The following is a 25,793-nucleotide window of genomic DNA, read 5'->3' on the forward strand; positions in this document are numbered from 1 at the left end:
GATCCTAAGAAGAGTTACCCCGCTCTAAAGCCATTGAAATCGATGGGCTTAGACTGGAGGAACTCTTCATAGGATTGCACTGTAAGTTTATAGAGGGGGCAGCAGGAGGCTAATGGTAATGAAGATGGCAGGTGAAGGTGTGGGGCTTGGCAGGGCCGGGGTGAGATTTTGGTCAGGCTGACCCTCTGCTTAGCTTGGTCACATTACAGAGATTTACGCACTAAGCCCAGTCCTTTAGTGAGGGCTGCATTTAAAACACGCACACACCAACTACTGTGACAAGAACAGCTAAGTGAGACAAAGCTAGCAAAACAATGTTGTTTTGCAGAATTAATTTTACTTCCACTGAATGCAAAGAAAGAGCATGCAGCTGCACATACTATTGTGTGCGGAAATATTGTATACTCTCTCACATGCATATGCTCGCACACAGAGGTGTTGCCCATACTCTGTTTCCACAGCCTTAAGACTAGACATTTTGCCTTTTTCAAAAGCCTGAGATTTGCCGGATGATGCACAAGCAGTATTGTTTCTGGGCGTTGGTGCCACAGCTGTGGAATATATGGTCCATGCACATTTCCCAAGGGCATGTCCCAACCACATTGTGAGATGGGTGCTTATTCTGCAAAGTGTGTTCAACCATTGCAAGTCATGGTAGCAATAAAAAGATGTACAGGATGCTGAAACCTTGCCCCTGTTTCTTGGGAATCTTTTGAACTGGGGCAGTGTAGTGTAGTGGTTAGTGTTGACATGGTTATAGTCAGGGCTTTTTTCTGGGAAAAGACGTGGTGGAACTCAGGACTGCAAAATGATGTCACTTTGGGTCAGCTGGAACAAGGGGGGAGTTTTTTAAAGTTTAAATTGCCCTTGGAAAAAATGGTCACATGGCCGGTGGCCCTGCCCCCTGATCTCCAGACAGAGGGAAATTTAGATTGCCCTCCGCACCACTGGCGCGTAGGGCAATCTAAACTCCCCTCTGTCTGGAGATCGGGGCAGGGCCACTGGCCATGCGACCATTTTCAAGAGGTGCCGGAACTCTGTTCCACCATGTTCCTGCTGAAAAAAAGCTCTGGTTATAGTAAGGATAAAATGCGGGAGGGGCAAACCATATACCCTGAGCTCCTTGGAAAAAAAAGTGGGGTAGAAAGCATATTGTAGGCATTGCTTTCAAGCCTTAAGGACTAGAAGCTTGTTTTCTTTTTTTAAGTGTTTTATTTTCATGGTGCCAAATTGTCTGCCCATTTTTAAGTTCTACATTGAGCATTGCAATCTCAGAAAGCGCACGTACGCACAGACACACTCTTTACCCTGTTTATGCCTGTTCAGCTTGACTTTTGCACCAGTAGTCGAAAGCAGGCTGGTGCCTTTCCACGCTTTGGCTGAAATCCTAAGGGCCCTTTCCTGGGAGTAAACTCCATTGAATTAACACGGGACTTACTTCAGAGTAGATTTGTGTAGGATTGCTTCCACAGTGGTGTTTTTCTCACACAATCTTTGATAGATTCTTCAAACAATGTTCACATAAACCAATTATTCAAAATGTTTAATTCATTCTCTCTCACACACACACGCACACGTACACAGGTTTCAGAATGTTAAATTGCATGAATCAAGGTGCGGGATTAGGGAAGAAAACCTCCAAAGCAAGATGAAAGGCCAACATTTATCTTTAGAAACTGCAAATCAAAGCAAAAGTATAAGAAAGAAGGAAGAGTGAAATGAAAGGATTTGAGAGGGGGGGATCGTTCCTGTGTGGCAAAGAGGAATTTCCACGGCAGACCTGTATTAAGAGCTTCCTTTTGTAACTTTTTTTTTTCTTGGTAGCAGGGAAGCTTTTGTGTTCGGGCATGAATATTTTACACCTTGTCTGCTGCTAATTAAAAATAACAGTTAAAAAGAATGTTAAATCTCCCTGGCTGCATCCCAGCTCCCACAACGGGCAACCATTTAGCAACTATCATACGTGAGACGCCCACCCACCTCGGAAACTGGGAAGAGGGCTGCTCTACAGATGCCAAGCCCAACCACAGGATGTTGGGTGGGTTTCTGGATGGTTGCTCAGATTGTTTACGGCACACAAAATACCTTTTTTTTTTAAGTACTTAATTCCTATCTCTTTGAAATACAGGCTATAGTTAACAGAACACCGTGAAAGCTAGCTACAAACAAGGGATTGTTAAGAATATTTAAATAATTTTTTAATTTATTTATTTATATCATATTTGTATTCCGCCCTCCCCGTGAGCAGGCTCAGGGTAGATAACAACATTAAATCAATTAAAACATTCCATATTAAACATTAAAAACATCATACAAAAATAGCAGCACGCTTTTTCCTGATGGCTGCAGTACCATTAAGACAAACAATACAACAGTAAAACTGAAAATGGCAGCAGCTTAAAAAACAGTGGCGGGCAGCTCTCATGGAGAGGGGGGTAGATGGTGTATCCTCTAGCCAGCGGAGGCCCAACCTCAGCCATAAGCCTGGCAGAACAACTCTGTCTTACAGGCCCGGCGGAAGGATAGTAGGTCCTGCCGGGCCCTGGTCTCGGTAGACAGAGCGTTCCACCAGGTAGGAGCCAGGACTGAGAAAGCTCTGGCTCTAGTCGAGGCCAGGCGGGCCTCCTTGGAGCCAGGGACTGATAACAGTTGCTTTCCTCCCGATCAGAGGGTCCTCTGCAGAATATATGGGGAGAGAGGGTCCCTCAGATACGCTGGTCCCAGTCCACGCAGGGCCTTATAGGTCAATACCTATATTGATCTATATTTTTGGTGAATTGCATGAACGAATAAATATATATGATTTAAACAAATATATCTGGTTTTTATACAGTAATTTCAAAAAACAATTCACAGTTCCACAAGTCTCATTTACAGTAGAAAACAGACAGGTACAAATAATCAATCCTAAATAGCAGAGAAACACAAGCCTCTCTAAGTAACCTTGCTGTAGCAGGAAACTTTATTTCATTTAAAGTGCTAGCGCCAGTGTGCCCATTCATAAAGATCAAAGAACATTTGATGCAATCCTGCTAACTAAGAAATAATCCAGGGGGGGGGTCCCAGAATCACATGGAAAAGCCCCAGTCCATCTGTGACTACTGACGAGAATCCGGCTGTCATCTCGTTTCCAGAGAGCTTTTTCAGAGAAGTCAAGATTACCTGTTGGTTGTTGTTGGTTTTTCCGGGTTGTATTGCCGTGGTCTTGGCATTGTAGTTCCTGACGTTTCGCCAGCAGCTGTGGCTGGCATCTTCAGAGGTGTAGCACCAAAAGACAGAGATCTCTCAGTGTCACAGTGTGGAAAAGATGTAGGTCATTTGTATCTACTCAGGAGGGGTGGGGTTGAGCTGAGTCATCCTGTAAGAGTTTCCCAGGGTGTGGAATGCTAATGGAGGGAGGCTTCACTGTATCCTGAGAAGGTTCTTTTGCATATGGATTGGTGCTTGATGTGCTAATCTTCTCTGCAGGGCTATTGTCGTGTATAGAGTGTTTTGTTAGCCTGGTGTTTTTCAGAACTGGAAACCATGCTCTGTTCATTCTTAAGGTTTCTTCTTTCCTGTTAAAGTTTTGCTTATGCTTGTGAACTTCAATGGCTTCCCTGTGCAGTCTGACAAAGTAGTTGGAAGTGTTGTCCAGTATTTTGGTGTCCTGGAATAAGATACTGTGCCCTGTTTGAGTTAGGCTATGTTCAGCCACTGCTGATTTTTCAGGTTGTCCAAGTCTGCAGTGTCTTTCATGTTCTTTTATTCTTGTCTGGATGCTACGCTTTGTGGTCCCGATGTGGTCCCGACAATACATCAAGATTACCTGTTGTTTATTATAAGCCTTAGATTTTCCAAAATGGAAACATACATTATTTAACTCGATTAGCTTAGTGTAGTAAAGTGTAGTAGAGTAGTAGAGTAGAGTGCATATAGTCATGAAATGTATAGATCATGGTGTGTTCTGAGCTATTGATTTGGAGGTGGAAGGGATATAGTGGTAAATATTGTTAAACACTTTATAATAATGTTGCGGGCTTGAACATAATATTCAAATGATGTATAGTGATCGTGCTCTAGATAATCTGTGTAAAGGGTGGCTGATTCCGCACACGTTAGATAATGCACTTCCAATCCTCTTTAGAGATCATTTGGAACTGAATTTTTCGAGTGTGAAACAAAAAATCCACTTCCAAACGACAGCTAAAGTGCATTGGAAGTGCATTATCCAACGTGTGCGGAATCAGCCGGTATCTTAAGGATATTTCTGTTTTTTCTGATCTTTTTTTTTCTGTATCTCCTTTGTCATTTAGAAAATAATTTTTTTTAAAAAATAGACAATGGATTATCTCACGTTCACAACTATTTTAAGCCCAAAACCACGGGGTGGAGGCTCCCTCCCCGCCGCATTTGCAACTGATGCATCTTTTCCTTCCTTTCCAGGTACGACAGCTTTGGGCGTCTCACCAACATCACTTTCCCTACCGGTCAGGTCAGCAGTTTCCGGAGTGACACTGACAGCTCGGTCCACGTCCAGGTGGAGACGTCCAGCAAAGATGACGTCACCATAACGACTAACCTGTCAGCCTCGGGTGCCTTTTATACCTTACTGCAAGGTGAGCCGAGCGCCGGTGCGCTGAGCTTTGGCCTGGCTTTAGTTGGCGGGAAGGGGCTAGGCACATGGCAAGGAACATCTGATTCTGGTGCATCACGCGATGGGCCACCATGGGTGGAAAATCACAGGCACTCCCAAGGGTTGTGTGAATCTGTCTTCGGCCTCATTTGGTGGTAGTAGTATATTGTCTGTGGCCAAAGGCCGTCACAGTCCGAACGCACAAAACAATCTAACATGAATATTCATCCAATATTCATCCAGCCTCTTCTTGAAAACTGTCAGTGAAGGGGAGCTAACCACCTCCCTAGGCAGCTGATTCCACTTTTGAACTACTCTGACCGTGAAAAAGTTTTTCCTAATGTTCAGCCAGTACCTTTGTGCATGTAATTTAAGCCCATTGCTTTGGGTCCTACCCTCTGCTGCCAACTGGAACAGCTCCTTGCCCTCCTCCAAATGACAGCCTTTCAAATATTTAAAGAGAGCAATCATGTCCCCCCTCAATCTCCTCTTCTCCAAACTAAACATTCCCAAGGCCCTCAGCCTTTCCTTGTAGGGCTCAGTCTCCAGGCCCCTGATCATCCTCGTCGCTCTCCTCTGCACCCTCTCGATTTTGATTTTGTCAATTTTGATTTTGTCAGTTAAGCTGATCCTGCACTGGGCAGGGGGTTGGACTAGATGGTCTGTATGGCCCCTTCCAACGCTATGATTCTATTAATAACTTTAGAAATGAGACAATTGTCGGTTTAGTAAATTTATTTATGAATTTTATTGACACCCCGCATTTCTCCTCGCTGGGGATCCAGAGCAGCTGGCTTCATTCTCCTCTCCTGAATTTTATCCTCAAAACAGCCCTGTGAGGTAGGTTAGGCCAAGACAGCATGACTGGCCCAAGATCACCCAGCAAGCTTCCCAGGCAGAGTGGGGTTTTGAACTTGGGCCTCCCATATCCTAGTCCACTACACCAGGCTGGCTTTCTAACCCAAATATGAAAGGTTTCAGAAGGTCAGATATGTTGGCATATTTATTTAAAACATTGAATAATAACATTCGATTTATATACCGCCTTTCAGGATGACTTAACACCCACTCAGAGCAGTTTACAAAGTATGTCATTATTATCCCCACAACAAAACACCCTGTGAGGTGGATGGGGCTGAGAGAGCTCTGAGAGAGCTGCAACTAGCCCAAGGCCACCCAGCTGGCTTCAGGTGGAGGAGTGGGGAATCAATCCCGGTTCTCCAGATTAGAGTCCTGCACTCTTAACCACTACACCAAACTGGTTCTCCCGTTTTGATACCGCTTTCCTATCCCTTTAATGCATGAGGTGTCGTGGAGTGGGGGTGTATATGCAGACACCAGGCAATCGTGTGGAGGCAGGGGGCAAGGCCAGCAAACTCATGCCCAGGCCAGTTTGGCCAGGGATCCTGGAGGTTTTCTGCCATCTTCTGGACCATAGAGGTCCCTTCCAACCCTATGATTCATTCTCCCTCCTTGAGTCAACATGTGAGTAACAGCATCGTCTATACCAGGTTACTACTAAACCCACCTGGCTCAGAGGAGGGCTCCTGCTAGTTTGTAAAAAAGTGAAAATGGTCTGACAAGGGTGTGAATCAGCTCCCCAAAAGCAAGAGGGGGAACTGAAGCCAAGTCATTTCCTTTGGTGGATTTAAGAGCAACTGACTCTCCACCCCTTTGGGCCAAAGTAGACGTCACCGCATCCAAGAGGCCAACCACCATTTTAGAGCTGAACTCAAGCCGTTTGAAAATACTGTGGAGGCTCCATTCTGGTCAAGCCCATAGCACGGCAGGACCAGCTCTTGTTTCCCCTCCCAAGTCGAAACAAGAGCACCCGGGGCCACCACACTGCTGGCCCAATCGGGGTCAGAATTTTGCAGCGTTTTTAAATGGCCCGAGTTCAGCTCTGAAATGGTGGCAGCTTCCCAGGGTCAGATCTGCGGACACCGTAACATCTAGTTTAGCCCTTCCACCCTGCAGCAACAAACTTGAGTCCAAGTATCCATCCAGCTTTCTTCCATTGGCTACCCCCCTCCTTTGAGTCGGAGTTAATGCAAAATTGGGAATATTTCTGTAACTTCCCCTGAGCTATGCAGATAAATCAGGACGTTAATCCAAGTCTATCCAAACAAGGAATCGAGGACTCCTCTGCAGTCTTGGGCAAGGGGTGAGAAGGGCTGAACGGCACGCATCTGACCACGCTGCAGGAAACAGACACCACTGTAGTAATCCCAGCACCGTGACTGCCCCATATCCTGGTGCCTTATAATGCCTTTCAGTGCTGACGTGTACACGCTCACACCTAATTAACAAACAAGACCTGTTATTGGTGCCACAGCTGTTTTCCACTTGGTGTTCAGCCTGTTTCCTCGCTCGTGCATTCCTCTCGCCACACAGCCTAGGCCTCTGGTTACTCTTGATATTAAAAGGATTTTAACCAGAGGCAGGGTTAAGTGGCTAGCCTAGTGATATAGCGACATACCAATAAACCAAATTCTGCACCAGGGAAAACTAAATGTGCATTAAATCTCATGCATAGTATAACTCTTTCTAAAGTAAAAAGACAGAAAAAGGGAAGGTGATATGGTACAGCCTGATCTCGTCAGATCTTGGAAGTTAAACAGGGTCGGTGTTTGGATGGGACTGCCAAAGAAGACTCTGCAGTGGAAGGCAATGGCAAACCGCCTCTGCTTCTCACTTGCCTTCAAAAACCCCTTGCTGGGGTCACCATAAATGGATTGCGACTTGACAGTATGCAAAAAGACACAAAAGGGCATTCCAGAGAAAGCTTTCATGCTCAAGTTGCCATTAAAATCAGCAGATTTGCTAATTACAGATCTCTGCATAAAAGGGGATTATTGGGTGGGCAGTAATAGGCGATGTGCGCACCGTTCGTCACATGCAAAAAAACCCCTCTCCCATACCGATCATTATTCATAATGACCCACATACACAATGAATGACACTTCCCACGTGGAAGCATTTCCACTTCAAAATTTATTCCGAGGCAACCTTTTTCTAATTGTTGATCGGGAAGCATTCAACTAAATTTGAGAACACATTTCAACCAAGTGTCCGGGGACATTCTGCTCTTTAAGGTCAGGGGTTATTTTGAGTTTTTGATGGAATCTGGAATAGATGTATGTGCAAGGACTGGTGTGGTAAGAGAGCCAATGTGGTGTAATGGTTAAGGTGTTAGACCAGGATCTGGAAGATGCAGGTTCAAATCCCCCACTCTACCGTTAACGCTTACTGGGTTACTCTGGGGCAGATGCACACTCTCAGCATATCCCCAGTTGCAAGGATAAAATGGAGGAGGAACCACTTCGAGTCCCCATTGTGGAGGGAGGGAGGGAGGGAGGGACGGACGGACGGAGGGAGAGAGGGACAGATGGATGGACAGAGGGAGGGAGGGGCGGGATGGGTGGGTTGGGTGGGTGGGTGGATGGATGGATAGATGGATAGGAGACAGGGGCATAGATCAGGGGTATAGAAGGGCCAAGGAGACATCACCTGTCCTTTCCAAGTTGGGGAGGGGCTGTAGCTCAATGGTAGAGGACATTCTTGGCATGCAGAAGGTCTCAAGTTCAACTCCCAGCATCTCCAGTTAAGGATCTTGTCACAGGTGATGTGAAAGACCTCTGCCCAAAATCTGGAGAGCTACTGCCAGTCCGAGTGGGCAATACTGATTTTGATGGACCTAGGTTCTGATTCAGCATAAGACAGATTCATGTGTTCAGGTTGCTTTATGACCTAACTGTTCCTTCTCTTATAAGCAAGCCAACTCTGCTCTTAATCAGCCCAGGCAGATTTCAGAAACATTAAATGTCTGGCGAATGCTGGGCCGGGAGGTCAGCTTCACCTCAGGAGTCTAATTAAGCAACAGACGCTGCCATTCAGGGCTCTTCAGGGAATTAATTGACTCAGCTGTGATTTATGCATCTCGAGACAAGAACGCAGGTCTCTAATAATTGTCTCCTGGTCAAGTATCTCAATCTCGAGCTTGCTGGAGCTGGAAGGGCTGCTAGGCTGCTGTGCAGACACATCATCCCCAATCAAAACCAGTGCCGTGGTTTTGGGGCACAGTCAAGGTGCCCCCATAATCATGGAAGAAGCAGGACAAACAGCAAACTCTCTGAAAACTGAGAATTGTCCTACTACGACCTTGCGGGTGCTCCATGCAGTCAGGACTGAGGTTCTGTTTAAAATAGGTCTTTGTTGGTCTTGGGGTCCTGGCAAAGGCCAGAACTTGCAGCCTTCTGTTGTAAATTAATTTTTTAAGCTTCTCCCGTTTTAATTAACAGTTCCAATTAGATAGGAAGATGAGGTTTTCTTGAAATTTACTGGCAAGTTAGCCTCTTTCTTTGATGTACAGATATAGACCACCCCCATCCTACTATATAAAAGAGTAAGAGTGTTCCTGACGACTCACTTCCTACCCTGGTGTACCTCCACAGGGCAATGCCATGGAGGGAAGCCCAGGTGAGGCAGCCGATCCCTCCAGAGAGTGTGCCATGGTGGAAAGCCCAGGCTGGGAGCAGGTCGGAGCAGGCAGCAATGCCTCCCCCCCTCCCCAGTCTTCATCCAGCTGTGATCAGGAGTGGAGCAGGTGGCAATGCCCACCCCCTGCCTTTACCCAGCTAGGATCAGAAGCATTGGGGAGTTAAAGAGAATGGCCGTTTCCGTAATGAAAGCTGAGCAACACAGAGGGGAAACCCCCACGGAAACCAAACAAAACACCAATCCTCACCATGGATGTGTGCTCCTTGTACACAATCATCCCACATGAATCAGCTAGAATGGTGGTGGAGGATGCGCTGATTAGGGAGCAGGGCCATAGGCATTCTAGGGCTTTTCTGTTACAATTGTTGGACTTGGTACTTGAGAAAAACTATTTCCGCTTTGAGAAAGATTTCTATTTTCAATTGAGAGGGGTAGCGATGGGTAGCTCTGTGGCACCCAGTATAGCCAACTTATTCATGGGCAGCTGGGAGAATCACTTTATACTACATCCTTCAAACCCATATAGAGAACATATTGTCCAATATTTCCGTTTCATAGATGACCTTTATTTCATCTATAGGAACATGGAGGGAGTGGAAGAATTTTGTGAGTGGCTGAATAGTCAGGATCCTAATGTCAAGTTCACGTGGCAACATAATGAACAACAAATTAACTATTTGGATGTGGTTACATACAGGAGTGGGGACCATTTGGTTAAAATTAAGACCTACAGTAAGGAGACAGATAAAAATTCATATTTGGATTTCCAATCCTTTCACCCCCGGCATCTAAGGGAGAACATCCCCTTTGGGCAGCTGCTCAGGATTAAACGGAATTCGTCCTGTGCAGTGGATTTTGACAGAGATGGCAGATCCCTCTGTAGGCAGTTTTTGAGGAGGAATTACCCAGAGAAAGTGGTGGAGCATGCTTGGCAGAGAGCAAGAGTGAGAGAGAGAAGATCCCTGTTTGAATCAGAAAGAAAAACACAGGAAGATAGGATAGTCTGGGCTTTGGACTTCACTCCCAGGGCTAACCAGATAAGGAAGATCATCTCTCACCATTGGAATATTATAGAGAGCATCAAAGGCTGTGAATTGAAACCAAGGGTAGGCTTCCGTAAAACTAAGAATCTTAAGGATGTATTAGTTAGGGCTGATGTTTGCAGTGAGACCAACTTATGCCGCCTCCCTAAGGGGAATTTCAAATGCGGGCACTGCCAGATTTGTGATCTGTTTGTGGAGGGTAAAGAGATCTCCATCAGGGGATTTAAGCATAGTTTTGGCCATTTTGCCAATTGCCAGAGTAAAGGAGTGGTTTATGCTCTGGAATGCCCCTGCAACTTGTTTTACATCGGCTGCACGCTCAGACCCGTCAAGGTCAGGATACTGGAGCACATGGCACGTATTCGGAACAATGTCATAGAAGCACCACTGACTCAGCACTTTAAGGAGCAAAAGCACCAAGCTAATAGCCTTAAGATTGTAATTTTAGAAGTGGCTGCCAAGGGTGAACGAGAGGGAATACAATCGTGGCTTCTCCAACGGGAGGCTTACTGGATATTCAAATTTGACTGTGTGAAACCAAAGGGCTTGAATAATGAGCTGTTACTGAACTGTTACCTGTAAGTTGCACATCATAGTTGACTTGTATTTTGTAAGCCTGTACCTTTAAGTTGTGAGTCTCCAATCAAGGAGTAGAGACAAAAAGGTCTAATGAGGGGACTATGCACGCGGTAAAGAACAGGCAGCAGCCAGACTCCAGGTTGACTAATTAGCAATCTTTATTGTGAATAAGAATAATGGATGGGATATGTGAGTATGGAAATGAATTGGGAACAGTGAGAATTGGGTTAGGTTGATATATTGAGGGGAGTGATTGATATAATCTTTTTCACGATAGAAATCACGCTCCTGATGAAGTGGGCACGAAATCTGTGATTTGCAGCCGGCCCCAGATTGAGCGTGGAGGAAAAAGGTCTTAGCTTCTTATATATCCCTGTTGGAAGAATATGGAATAAAGGACAGCAAGAATATCGTCATTAGGAGGGGTTTACCTCTGTAGTCTGTGCATACTTCTGGACACTTTCTGTCTATGCTGCTATTACTACTACTGTAGAGTTTATCTGAATGTTTATAACTACTACTGTAGAGTTTATCTGAATGTTTATGTTTCTGTATATGAATGTAATTTGAATGAATTTGATACTTTTCATGTTAAAAGTTTGCACTGTATATTGCACTGGCACTTTAAGAACTTTCAAAGTTTATATACTGATTGGTGTTTTGTTTGGTTTCCGTGGGGGTTTCCCCTCTGTGTTGCTCAGGATCAGAAGCATAGCAGGTGGCAATGCCAGCCCCCGCTTCACCCAGCTGGGATCAGGAACTGGATATGGGCAATGCCTGCCTGCCTCCCTTCACCTGGCCAGAATCAGGCGTGGCGCAGGAGGCAATGCCCACAACCCACCTCCACCCAGCTGGGATCAGGAGCAGAGCAGGTGGCAGCCCCCCCCCTGCCTTCAGCCCATTAGAATCAGGCCCAGAGCAGGCAGCAATGCCCACTTTCCTTCACCCAGCTGAGATCAAGCACTGAGCAGGCAGCAATGCCTGCCTCCCTTCACCTGGCCAGAATCAGGCGTGGAGCAGGAGGCAATGCCTGCTCCTCTTCACGCAGGTGTGATCACGAAAGGAGCAGGCGGTGATGCCCACCCCCCTTCATCAGCCAAGATTAGGAGCAGAGCAGGAGGAAATGCACATCCCCCGTCACCAGGCCAGGATCAGGCGTGGAACAGGTGGCAGTACCCACTCCCACTTTCTCCCGGCCGGAATCAAGTGTGGAGCAGGTGGCAATGCCCAACTGCCCACCCTCCCCTTTCTAGAGCCCATTGTATTTTTCCCCACGATGGGTTTTGTTACTAGTTGATACATATTTGACAATGACATCCTGTAATTGTGCTTTGGCAAGCCGAGGTGTTAACAAGCAGATGCACAAAACCAGAGAGATTGTTCTGTCCATGACAGACAGGTAAGGCCACCTAGTTACATTTCCATTTTCTGCCGGTGCATTTCAAGGCTCTCTGCAGAATTGAAAGATGACACGATCCCCGTGCAGAGAGCTTACAGCTGAAAGGCCAAAGAATGAGTCAGTTCCAGCAGATAGTAAATGTAAAGACGGGCATAATGCTTTAAGGGTGTTGGTAGCATCTTCGCTGTCCTCAGAACCCGCTCTGATCCGACTTTTCCATCCTACAGATCAAGTGCGCAACAGCTATTACATCGGTGCCGACGGCTCTCTCCGGCTTATGCTGGCCAACGGCATGGAGGTAGCCCTGCAGACCGAACCTCATCTGCTGGCCGGCACAGTGAACCCCACCGTGGGGAAGAGGAACGTCACCCTCCCCATTGACAACGGCCTCAACCTGGTTGAGTGGAGACAACGTAAAGAGCAGGCGAGAGGCCAGATCACAGTCTTTGGACGCAGGCTGAGGGTGAGTGAAAGAGGCTGTGCTCTTCTTGTGCTATGCCAATCGAGTCTGCACAGGTCAATTTCACCAGCTCTGTTCCCATACTGCGGCATTTTTTTTGTTACCGTCTGCACCAGATTTGCCGCTACGAGTAGTCACTCCAGCCACTATACGGCTTTTCTCCGGCTGTCCTGACTATTTTTTAAATACCTGTTTTGTGGTAGGCTGTTTCTCTGTGCATACTCTTCATTCTGTTTTTGGTGTTCCATCCTCTTCCCCCTCTCCCACCCCAACCAGGAGGCTGGCGAGTGAGTGTATCTCCCAAATAGTCAAATAGCTCTTCTTTTTATATATATATAATTTATTGGAAAAATTGTATTGTGAAAAACTCACTACAGAAGGTGATAGAATTCCAAAATCAAGTTGCATAAAAAAAAATAGCTCTTGATCAGAAGAGAGATCTGTGCATAAATAGGCAGGCCAGCCACAGGTGATTCTGTGAACTAAACTGAATTCACAGGTGAGCCTAGAGGTGGGTTGCTGGACATGTCTAATGGGCATACCTTAGCCATGCTACAGAGAGTACATTGCTCTTGCCACATTTGTGGCAACGAACCAAGAGTTCTATGTCAAAGTATTCTGCACCCTCTCTCCCCTATATAGAACAAAAGTTAATGCACAAATGCTCAGCTGGCTGTATTTCTTGACTGTTTCACAGTCAGCTGCCACATGTAGAGGAACGCGCACCACTCAGGCGCATGAATCTTCCCTATATTGAATCGGACCATTGGTGTATCAGGGTCAGCGGCGGTTTTTCAGGGCCTAAAGCAGACGGCTTTCACATCAATGACAACCTTAAGACTTTTAACTGCAGATGCCTGAGATCGAACCTGGTACCTTCTGCATGCCAAGCAAATGCTAAGATGTTCCCAACACCCTTAAAGCATTAGATTTCCCCCCACAGGCTCATGCTACCTTGAAAAGTTCCCTGTAGAGGTGATATATAAATGTTTCGTAAATAAATAAAAATGTTCTGCCTAGGTAATGATTGGACCCTCTCTCAAAAAAAGCATCTGCTCTTAACGCCGCTCAGGAGCACACGGGCTTTTTTCCACCGAGGCAAACCTTTTGCTACAGCTGGCTAGACAAGCTGCCCAGCACCCTGGCGTCTTCACAGTTAGAGGAGTTATCTGATTAATCCATTTCTGTGTATTTAACAAACCATCTCGTTATTTCGCTGCCATTCAGGTGGCAAGAGAGCAGTGGTAGTCACAATGATAGATCGTACCAGCACGCAGAACCGTACTACATAGCAAAGCCCCGGCTTGGCTAATTGGAACGTTGCAACCCCATCCTTCCAGACTTCAATACAGCACGTCGCCAAGCTACAGGCTTCCCCTGAAATGCACTTGGGTTTTTTTGCTGGTGAAACTGCCACGCGGGCCATATATTTTAGCCTTGCAATTGCAATTAATTACTCCTGGGGATGCAGCTCTTATTACAAGGTTCTGTTTTGGCTCTCAGCTGTTGCCTCTGTGTTTGTGTTATAAATTCTCATTCTTTAGGCCTTGCAGTGCATATCAAAACACTCCCTCCAGAGCTGGGACTTCTTAATGTGTACTGGGCTGTAGTTCAGTCAGGAGGTACAGAAGGAAATTTATGTGGCATTGGTGGTAAAAAGTGATATTTTCAAATTCTTGAGATTGAAAAAAAAAATTAAACACACAAACACGCACTGGGGTTCAGTTCAGACATAACATGTAAGTATGGTTGAATTAAACGGAATGTCAGTAGCGTGTTTGTCTGAATACAGGCCATTCTGTCAAACCAGGGTTTGTACCCATAGAATGAAACGGGTTTATTAATCACAGTCTTAACTGTGGTTTCATGTGACGTAGGACCACATACATCCTGGCTAAGTCTAGGCTTGTTCCCTGGTGATGCCATCATACACTCTTTCACTACAGAGATGCCTGGCGCCAGGGCTTTTTTTCTGGGGAAAGAGGTGGTGGAACTCAGTGGGTTGCCCTCGGAGAAAATGGTCACATGGCTGGTGGCCCCGCCCCCTGATCTCCAGACAGAGGGGGGTTTAGAATGCCCTCCGCACTGCTGGAGCGGCGCAGAGGGCAATCTAAACTCCCCTCTGTCAGGAGATCAGGGGGCGGGGCCACCAGCCATGTGACCATTTTCAAGAGGTGCCGGAACTCCGTTCCACTGCGTTCCAGCTGAAAAAAAGCCCTGCCTAGCGCAGATTGGAATGCGGAAGCCTGTGTGTATCAAGGCAAACCGGGACTTGAGTTATTGTCTGCGAGACGAATGGGACACCTTTTTTGCACGGGTGCTTTTCGCCACTTTTGGCCCTGTACCTCTTCGGGTTTTCTTCCTAATTCCGGTCACTTAATTCCCCCTTCAGATTCCAATGCGGAGTTTCAAGGGTGTTTGTATTCGGTGTAGGGGCCGACTTCTGTGTTTCAGCATCGTTTTATTTTCCTGCAGTTTTCTTATTCCTTCCTCCCCCCCACCCACCCCCATTACATCCTGGAGCTTAGAGTTGTTTTACAGAAACCAAAATTTGTCACCTTGCTAGAAAAAACATTATTGGTTGTTTGCTTCGAAGAGAAGTTAATAATTCATCCTCGCAGGCCCTTCTGTGTCTTTCTGATTCTCATTCCTCCCATGTCTGTTGCAGGTTCATAACAGAAACTTGCTATCCCTCGACTTTGACCGGGTGACAAGGACAGAGAAGATCTATGACGATCATCGCAAGTTTACCCTCCGGATTCTGTATGACCAAGCTGGCAGGCCCAGCCTTTGGTCTCCCAGCAGCAGGCTGAATGGGGTGAATGTGACCTACTCCTCGGGAGGACACATTGCCGGGATCCAAAGAGGGACCATGTCAGAAAGGATGGACTATGACCAGTCAGGACGGATTACGTCCCGAATCTTTGCCGATGGGAAGTCTTGGAGCTATACTTACTTAGAAAAGGTCAGTACCACCTACAGATGGGACGCTGCAGGAGCTTTTAGAGGGTCACATGTTGATTCCCCTCCATATATCCTCTGCCTTTCCTTCGTCTTTTACTCCAGTGGCTCTTATGGTTAATACTCAAATTTGTTTTTGATCTCAAGCGAGTTCAATGGGTAGTTTGGGGGCTTCTGGGTGAGGAGGCAGTGGTGACTTCCACTCGGGCTCTTTGCTCTGGTTTAGGCTTCCAACTGCAGCAGATTATTCCAAGCATCCGCACAGCACTGTTGCCCGTCCGTTGTCTTTCCATGGCTTTCCCATGCTTTCCCCATCCAGTGTTTTCTGCCAGTATGCAGCTGAACTTACTTTTTCTGTTTGCTATACGCTATACCATTATACCTCTCTTATCTGTTAGGTCCTCTGAATTCCCAGCTTAATATTTTTTAAGTATCTAGCCATTTTCATTAATAAGATACATCTTTTCCTTTCTCTCTCTGCAACAAAAAGGGCTAGATACTTACTTTTTCTGTTTTGCTTTCTATATGGAAGGTATGGCACCACCCACTTCAGGGCCATTTTTCCCAGCTGCATTCCCCTGCAACTGCCATTTCCTCCCCCATGCAATCGAAGGACTTTTTTAAAAATCAGCAGTACCTATACATTATACCATTATACCTCCCTTATCTGTTAGGTCCTCTGAATTCCCAGCTTAAGATTTTAAGTATCTAGCCATTTTCATTAGCAAGATACATCTTTTCCTTTCTCTCTCTGCAACAAAAAGGGCTAGATACTTTTTCTTTTAAGCAAAAGCTAGGAATTCAGAGAATCTAGTAAATAGATTATTATAATGCTACAGTGCTATAGCAATCTAGTTATTGCTTTAAAAAAATGTGATATGGGATGAGAATATTGTCCACAGAGGAACAGGGCAGGGAAAGTGTGCGGAGATCCACCATCTAGAAGCCCTGTTGCTGTTGCGCTGAATTGGCAGCTGCAGCAACTACCGGAAAGCTATAGGGAATGGTTACTGTGTGGAAAACCCTCATAATTATCTAACCATAAACTTGGAAAAGATGTATTTGTCCACAAATTCTTCATTCCGGGGAAAACAATTCCTTCTTTCCACTAGCCACATCTTGGAACATTAGTGATGAGCAATGGATTTTCACAAGGGCACATCAGTAAAGGCAAAAGGGATTTGACTTAAGTAAACATAAACCTTTACTCTTTTGGGTTGTTGTTTTTTCTTTCAGAAATGGGATCTGCTGATGATTCCCAGTGAACATCCATGCTAGTTTATAGCAGCCAAATAAAATAGCATTTTAGCCACTTGCATTGCAATCCTAAGTAGAGTTACACCTGTCTCACCCCATTGTTGAAATCGATGGGGTTAGACTAGAGTAATTCTGTTTAGGATTGCACTGCAAGTGTAAGTTTTCAGTGAACCAGAGCTCCAGACTTGAATACATCTGATAAAGTGAGCTCTGACTCATGAAAGCTTGTGCCGGAATGAACTTTGGTAGTCTTTAAACTGCCGCTGGACTTCTCTTTCATTTTGGATCTATTGCTTCGCCAAAAGGGGGGAGCATATCAGTATCACAAAACAGGAATGTGTGAGAGTGTTTCATTGTGCTACCAGTCAGGGGTTTCCTCTCCGGCAGATCACGAATAAATCTCTGAAAGAAGCAGTTTGCCAGTGGTTTCCTGCTTGTGGAAGTTCAAATTTCTCATGTCTTTAAAAATGAGGAATTATCATAATTTTTCTCTCCTGCTTACAGTCCATGGTGCTACTGCTTCACAGTCAGCGGCAGTACATTTTCGAGTTTGATAAGAACGATCGTTTGTCATCCGTGACAATGCCCAACGTAGCCCGGCAGACCTTGGAAACCATCCGTTCCATTGGTTACTACAGGAATATCTACAGGCCACCCGAGGGCAACGCTAGTGTCATTCAGGATTTCAATGAGGAAAAACAGCTCCTTCACACCTATCATTTGGGGACGGGGAGGCGGGTCATCTACAAATACGGCAAGCTCTCCAAGCTGGCTGAAATGCTCTACGACACAACCAAAATCAGTTTCACCTACGATGAAACCGCTGGGATGTTGAAGACCATAAACTTGCAAAATGAAGGGTTCACCTGTACCATCAGATATAGACAGATTGGGCCACTCATTGACCGGCAGATCTTTCGCTTCACAGAAGAGGGAATGGTGAATGCCCGCTTTGACTATAACTATGACAACAGTTTCCGGGTTACCAGCATGCAAGCGGTGATCAACGAGACTCCACTACCCATTGACCTTTACCGATACGATGACGTTTCGGGTAAAACCGAACAGTTCGGCAAGTTCGGGGTCATCTATTACGACATCAATCAAATCATCACCACAGCTGTCATGACTCACACAAAGCATTTTGATGCCTACGGCAGGATGAAAGAAGTGCAGTATGAGATATTCAGGTCCCTCATGTACTGGATGACCGTACAGTATGACAACATGGGGAGAGTCGTGAAGAAGGAGTTGAAGGTCGGCCCGTATGCAAACACAACCAGGTATTCGTACGAGTATGATGCGGACGGACAGCTACAGACTGTGTCGATCAATGAGAAGCCGCTCTGGCGGTACAGTTATGACCTCAATGGAAATCTCCACTTACTGAGTCCTGGCAATAGTGCCCGCCTCACTCCACTGAGGTATGATCTCAGGGACAGGATTACGAGACTGGGGGACGTGCAGTACAAGATGGATGAAGATGGCTTCCTGCGGCAAAGAGGGAACGACGTTTTTGAGTACAACTCAGCCGGGCTGCTCATCAAGGCATACAACAAAGCTAGCGGGTGGAGTGTGAAATATCGTTATGATGGACTTGGAAGAAGGGTCTCCAGCAAAACGGCCCACGGCCATCATTTGCAGTTCTTTTACGCAGACCTCACCAACCCCACCAAAGTCACCCATCTCTACAATCACTCAAGTTCAGAGATAACCTCCCTCTACTATGACCTCCAGGGACACCTGTTTGCTATGGAGCTGAGCAGTGGAGACGAGTTTTACATTGCCTGCGATAACATTGGGACTCCTTTGGCAGTCTTTAGCGGGACAGGCTTAATGATCAAGCAGATATTGTACACAGCTTACGGGGAGATCTACATGGACACCAACCCAAACTTTCAAATCATCATTGGTTACCAAGGAGGCCTGTATGATCCCCTTACCAAACTCATACATATGGGGAAGAGAGATTATGATGTGCTTGCCGGTCGGTGGACAAGCCCAGACCATGAAATTTGGAAACGCTTGAGCAGCAGCAACATAATGCCTTTCAATCTTTACATGTTCAAAAATAACAACCCTATTAGTAACTCTCAGGATATCAAGTGCTATATGACAGGTAAGGTTCCTTTTTTGGCTATCTGCTCTGTTACCCGTGCATCAACTCCCAATTACTTTATATTTGTCTATGTATCTTTTTTAAAAAAATTAATGTGCAAGGTTTTCAAATCTGCACTCGTAGTGTTTCCAAGCTCTTGGGATCTTCTTTGGGGCTTTATTCGGAAGAATACACGATTATGTCATAAAGTCCTAGAATGGAAAGGGAAAGTCCAGAAATGGAATGGAAAGTCCAGACTCAGTGCAGGAAACCTAAAACCGGAGCATGCCTGGCAGATGGCTAGTCAGCCTCTCCTTGAAGACCTTCAAGAAGGGAGACCCCACCCATCCCTCTAGGTAACTGGAAGGCTGCATGTGTGAATCACACCCTAATTTCTTGTAAGTAGCCATGTTGGTCTTCAGTAGGACAGCAGCATCTGAGTCCAGTGGCACCTTAAAGACCAACAAGGTTTACAGGATGTAAGCTTTCGAGGTTCAAAGCTATCTAAAGAAGGGAGCTTTGACTCTCAAGAGCTTAAACCTAGAAAATGTTATTGGTCTCTAAGGTTCCACTGGGCTCAGATCCTGCTACTCAAATTTTGTACCATGTAGTGTGGTTTGTTGTTATGCAAATAAGCCTGGAGGCTCAGAACGAGAGAGTTGTTTTTAATGCTGTAAACCACTTCAGGCCTTTTTCGAGGGAGAGGCAGAATGAAAAACCTAATAAATAAATAAATAATAAATAAAAGTTCCCCCACTCCCTTTTACCCTCAGACATGGCCAGCTTGTGAACAATTTGTTGTTACAGCCGAAGCACACGCTATGCGTTGTCCCCAGCTATTACAAACCAGGATTAAACCAGAACTTTGGATTGTTTGTAGGGAATAGGGTACATACTAATTTGTGGTTTGGACATAACAGCAAACTCTGGTTTGCCATGAAAGTGAGAATGTTTAGCCCCATGCAAGGTTAGGAGGGAGGAGGAGTGAACATGCAGGACCCAGGATCCCTTGTCCTTGTTCATGATACAGTAAACCATAGTTTGTCGTTACGTCTCTGCCGTTTATCTGTGGCAACCAGTCTGTGACAGGCAGGTTAAATAAAGGGGGAAAGTTTGTACTTAGCTTATCAAGGTAAAGCTGGTAAGATCTAATGCACTATGGAGGAAGGCTTAAAACAATGGGGCAGGAGGGCCTTTTCTATGCGGAAAGTGTATCATAAACAACTAAAGCAACCACATTTCCCCCAAACACACACCTGCGACCTCTGAAGCCAAGGAAGAAGCAAAAACATACTTGAGGAGCCCCTCTCCCCCACCGCTTCCTCCCGCTTCTCCAGACATCCCTTCCACCAGATTAAAAGGTGATTAATGTCCTTCTAATTTCCTATCGGTCACACAGAGGTATCACCGTGTGCATCAGCTGGCAGCCCAGATTCTAAATTGCATCTAAATAAATGGCATTAGGGATCCTTTCTGTTGCTGAACAGCGGATAAATCCTTTCTAATCACGACCTTTTATCAAGCCTTTTAAAAATAACAATGTGATTAAGCGTTAATTCATCCATGAGAATTGGTACTTAAAGGCTGATGGAAAACAAGTATCCATAGCTTTAAAAGTAGGCCAGACGGAAGAGACTGCAGCCTTTGGACAAACAAAACTAGCAGCATTGGAGTCAGTGGGATTACCTTGGAGGTGTGATAAAATACCACATACCAAACCAATATGGGTTCAAATATGACCCTGGGCATCCTTGGTGGTCTCCCATCCAAGTACTAAAGAGGGCTGACCTTACTTGGCTTCCAAGTTCTGACAAGGTCATAGAATCATAGGATTGAAAGGGACCTCCAGAGTCATCTAGTCCAACCCCCTGCACAATGCAGGAAATTCACAACTACCTTCCCCCCACCACACACACACACACACACTCCAGTGACCATTGGTCTATGTCCAGAGAGATGACAAAACACCATCAGGATCTCTGTCCAAACTGCCCTGGGGAAAATTGCTTCCTGATTCCAAAGTGGTGATTGGGCATGTAAGAAGGGGCCACAAGAACTAAGCCCTGATGTAACCTTTTCTGCCCTCCCTCTGCCCAGGTTCACAGACTCTCAGAAAAATGTGAGAGTATCACGAGAACAAGCTATCCAAAGAGACTATGCCATGAAAACTAAGTCAGATAACACACAAACTTTATATTAGGTATACTTGAATATAGAGCATAGGAAAATGGTCTTTACGGAACATTGATAATGCACCAGCACTTTAAATGTATGGTTCTGATATGGATACATGTTAAAACCTTTCAAGGGCAAAAGCCTGTATTAGGCTAGATATAAATTATTTTGTGGTAGGAACTAGTAGAAAGATAATACCTTTGCATAGATCAAAACACAGAATATGACCCTAATATAAAGTTTATTCATGTGTTATTGGGCTTAGTTTTCACGAGGTAGTCTCTTTGGACAGTAGGTTCACAGAATCAGCCTGGCCCATCCAGGTAATGGTAAACTGAGTTACGTCTTTCTGGGTCTGTCAAAGTCTGTGAAAAATGTAATTCTGCTTAGAACTGCACTGTCAGTATTGCGCAGGTAAAACTGCCTTTCCTCTCCTCTGATGCCAGAAATGCTCCCATACAGAACTGCCTTACACCAGAGGCCAGAATGAAAGCTGAAGGCCCTAAGCTTATACAAGGCAAAGGAGATTTTTCCTTAATTGGAATTCACCTTCAGGGGCCTTTGGAACATGCGTTTGTAAATGCGTTTTTGTGGCGCAGCAATCTCTTCCTGACAAATTGTTTTCGGTCCCAGGGGTGGGAAACTCTGAGCGATTGGATCAACGTTTCTATTACCCCTGTGCGCATTGGGCAGGCCCTTGGCCATGGCCCCAAATGAATTCATTCTGACATGTGCTAGCAAGCCGCTGTGGGAGGAAACAAGAATGTAATCCGTGTCATGTGAGATGCACTGCTCTGCCTCAAAATTAGAAACGTGTCGTGGCCTTTCCAGCAGGTTAATACTTGGGACACGATCCATCCACAGGTTTCCCACGGGTTTCAGTGGCAGATGTAAGCATATATTTAAATGTCTCAATTTGAAATCAGTGGGCATTTAAAATGTTGAGACTCGATCATGCCCTTTAGTCCTTTTCTCTTTGTGATCTTCTGTCCTTCGAAGGAAAAAGTTTCTTTCGAACTTCTACTTACATTGCATTGACCTCCCCTGCAAAAAAACAGCGTGTACAATGCTGATAATCATGAAGCCAACGGCAATCTGATATTTTCTTAATTGGGACCAACCAACATGTCACAAAATGGGTAGCAAGCTTTCAGGTTTTGCAGAACTCTTCATTAGACTGTTCGGTGTAAAAGAGGAGACTGTAAAAACCTTCCAGGGTGTGATGAATACCCAAATCTGTGTTTTGTAGGCTTCTTGAAACAGAGCACCCGGGGGGTGCTGCCAAATTAAATTAGGTGGTTTTGGATGAGCTCAAGAGGCAGTAGAAGGGTCCTGTGGTTACTGATGTTTTTAAAGCCCTGCCTTCCAGGTACCAAAGAGCTGGTAAACTTTCAAGGTGCCTTTTTGGACATGAGACTCAAAAAATTTGTGGAAGGGTATGAGCTTTCGTGAGCTGTAGTTATCTGAAGAAGTGAGCTGTGGCTCACGAAAGCTCATACCCTACCACCAGTTTTGTGAGTCTTAGAGGTGCTACTGGACTCTTGCTCTTTTCTACTGCTACAGACAAACACAGCGACCCAGCTTTTTTTTTTAATTTTAATTTTTGAATTTTTTTAACAATATGCAATAGTTAAAAAAACATAAATATATAACCATATAACTATATAAACAGTATGAATATAAACATGTGCTCGAGACAGCGTATCAGTTGCCTTGGCAGTATTTACAATATCTACAGTAAAGACAACGAAAGAACATGAAATTTAATAAATTGCTATAACTTTGAGATTGTCAGGTATTGACTGCAAGTATTTGTTTTGCTTTTCCGTATAGTCTAGAAAAGGCCACCATTTCTCATAGAAATTGGATCAGAAGTTCTGGTTCTCAGCGGTTGAGACGTGGTCTGTGATTTTCTCCATTGTGAGAAATTCCCATAATTTATTAATCCAAGGCTGTTTTGTGAGTGGGACTTTGGATTTCCATGATTTTGTGATTATGGCTTTGGCCGCACTGATCATAATTGAAATCAGATCTTTTCGGATTATGTGGATGTCCTCATTTCCCCACAAATTAAGAAAAACAAGTTCAGGACATGGTTGAATGACATAACCAGTTATTTTCCCAATAACTGGTTATTGGGAAAATAACTGACTTCCTTAACAGAAGCAAACTGATCTCCATATCAGAAGCTACTGTTTGCATCTACTTCTCCCCCCCCCTCTCCACCTATATATCTGACCAGTTTCTTCTTGCCCTCCATGCATCTGACGAAGAGAACTGTGATTCTCGAAAGCTTATGCTACAATAAAGTTGGTTAGTCTTAAAGGTGCTACTGGACTCTTTTTGATTTTCCCAATCATGTTGAAGATCAGGCTCCACACAGCAACCCATCTTGATCTTTTGGGGCATGGACATTTAATTTGGTAACCTCTCACCCGCCCCATCTTGAAACTACACCTTGCAGGCTGTGCTCACCCACAAGGGAGAAGGTGGATTCTCCCCCCCCCCAAAAAAAACCCCTGCAAATCAACCCTGAGAATCTGGAGGGGTAAATCTTCATGTAGTTTTGCTATTTAAAAAAAATTATCTCAAATGGATGCACTGGAAGACTAAGCAGCTATGCAAAGAGCATATTGCCACTCTTTGCACTGGTTTTGTATAGAAGATCTCATGGATTTCTTCTCATTAAAAAATTTAGTGATGAGGATGCTGAGAAGGAAGGCAGCAGGGTGTATAGTCTGATCTCGTCAAATCTCGGAAGCTAACCAGGGTCGGTGCTTGGATGGGCGACCACCAAGGAAGACTCTGCAGAGGAAGGCAATGGCAAACCACCTCTGCTTCTCATTTGCCTTGAGAACCCCTTGCTGGGCTCTCCATAAGTCAGTTGTGACTTGACAGCACATGCATACATATGAGAATGCCACTGCTCGGTAGAAGGACCCGTGCTTTGGAGGCCGAAGGGCCCATTTTCTGTCCTTAACACCTCCAGATAGTCTCAGGAAGTGGGTGTTTGAAAAGGCCCCTCTGCTGAGACCTTTCAGAGCTGCAACAAGTCTCATATTGAACTAGATGGCCCAATTCGGTAGTCACAGCCTCTCCAGGCGTTGATTGAACATGCAAGGAGGGAGAGTGGACATGAGCATGTTGGCCGCTCTGTGTGATCGCTAGCTCATGAGCTTGGCACATATGGGTAGAGACAGCAGCTGTGCATGCGCTTCTTCCCTGTGATCGACATTGTTTGGGAAGCAGCGATCCTAGTCACGAGGACGAAGAAAGCGTACGTAAGCACGCCGCCATGGTCATGAGCTACGCATAGGCACCGTGCTTACCAGCCAGTGAGCACGTGGAAGAGGGCAGCTCTTAACACTTTCCGTCAGCATACAGAGGGGTTGTTTGAAAAGGACTAGCGTAGAGCACCCTCACGTGCGCTGCAGGTCTCTTTTAAATCTCTTTTACCTCCTGCTGCCTGGTTCAAGTTCCCAGATTTCCCTGGGATGAAGGAATGATGGTTAATACAATTTATGCCTCCAGATTAGATTACTGTAACTCGCTCTACGCAGGGCTTCCCTTGGGCCTGACCCGGAAACTGCAGTGGGTCCAAAACGCTGCTGCTTGTGTCCTCCCGACAGGAATTTCTTTCAGGGCACATGTGACTCCAACTCTGCAGCAGCTGCATTGGCTCCGGATCAGGTTCAGGGTTCTGGTTCTGACCTATAAAGCCCTAAACGGACTGGGACCAGCATACCTGAGGGACCACCTCTCCCCATATGTACCTCAGAGAGCCCTTAGATCTGCAAGTAAGCATCTACTGGTGGTCCCTGGTCCCAGGGAGGCTCCGCTGGCCTCAACCTGGTGAAACTCTCAGTCGGAAGATACTCGGGCCCGCCAAGATCTTGTATCTTTTCGACGGGCCTGTAAGACAGAGATGTTCCGCCAGGCATATGGTTGAGGCCAGCACTGGATCCATCTAATTAGCCTCCCTGCCGGTCTCCTGTCAGTGGGGGTGGGGAGCATATGGTCCATCTGCCTCCCCATGCTTGAGGAGTTAGAGGTTCACCAACCCACACCTCCCACCCTTTTCTTCCCTTGTGTATGGTGGGCAGGGAAAGGGGGAAGGGTGCCCCATCTGGAATGTGGATATCCATGTTTGCACTGAGATGCTATTACTGGTTTTACCTATTGTATTTCATTTATGATTGTAACCCGCCCTGAGCCTGCTTGCAGGGAGGGTGGGCTAAAAATCCAGTAAATAAATAGAATAAATAAATGGATGTTCATTGCTTTTGAGCAATGGGAACAGCTTGGAATGGAGCTGATTAATTTGGAGAGCAGTGGATATCGACGAGCGGTACAGGATTGGACCTGTTTGGGATGTATCCCGGGGCAGGGGGTGTGCACCCCGGATTATTTTGGGTGCGCTTCCAGACTGAGATTTCTGTTGTGCAAATTCAGAGCACAATCTTCTGCCCGGCATAGTCATACAGCCCAAAGGAAGCAGATTATTGCTGTGATTAATATAGCAGGTGAATAGGTGAGGGACGGAGAGCTCAGCTGTTTTTGTTTTGAAGCGAATGTTCATCAAATAATTTTTTTTTTTAAAGAATAATATTGCTTTTTATCTCTTAAATTCTTAGAGGCGCAGGTTTCGGTGCCCTGCGCATAAGCAAGCAGATAAGGATATCCAGCCCTCTGCTGTGCTTTGGTTC

General features: G+C 45.5%; 1 protein-coding gene across 9 annotated transcripts in view; it reads left to right on the top strand.

The window, feature by feature from the left end:
* The window catches only part of TENM4 (teneurin transmembrane protein 4), a 472,503-nt gene that overhangs the window by 439,926 nt on the left and 6,784 nt on the right, over nucleotides 1-25,793 (top strand). For all 9 annotated transcript variants that reach the window (XM_054974009.1, XM_054974008.1, XM_054974006.1 and 6 more), the window contains 4 exons: nucleotides 4,426-4,598; nucleotides 12,364-12,599; nucleotides 15,265-15,561; nucleotides 17,319-18,933. In XM_054974009.1, the coding sequence (XP_054829984.1) occupies nucleotides 4,426-4,598; nucleotides 12,364-12,599; nucleotides 15,265-15,561; nucleotides 17,319-18,933 (2,321 nt within the window). The remainder of the gene's footprint in view (nucleotides 1-4,425; nucleotides 4,599-12,363; nucleotides 12,600-15,264; nucleotides 15,562-17,318; nucleotides 18,934-25,793) is intronic.

This window comes from Eublepharis macularius, chromosome 3 (genome assembly GCF_028583425.1).
Source record: "Eublepharis macularius isolate TG4126 chromosome 3, MPM_Emac_v1.0, whole genome shotgun sequence".
Lineage (NCBI taxonomy): Eukaryota > Metazoa > Chordata > Lepidosauria > Squamata > Eublepharidae > Eublepharis > Eublepharis macularius.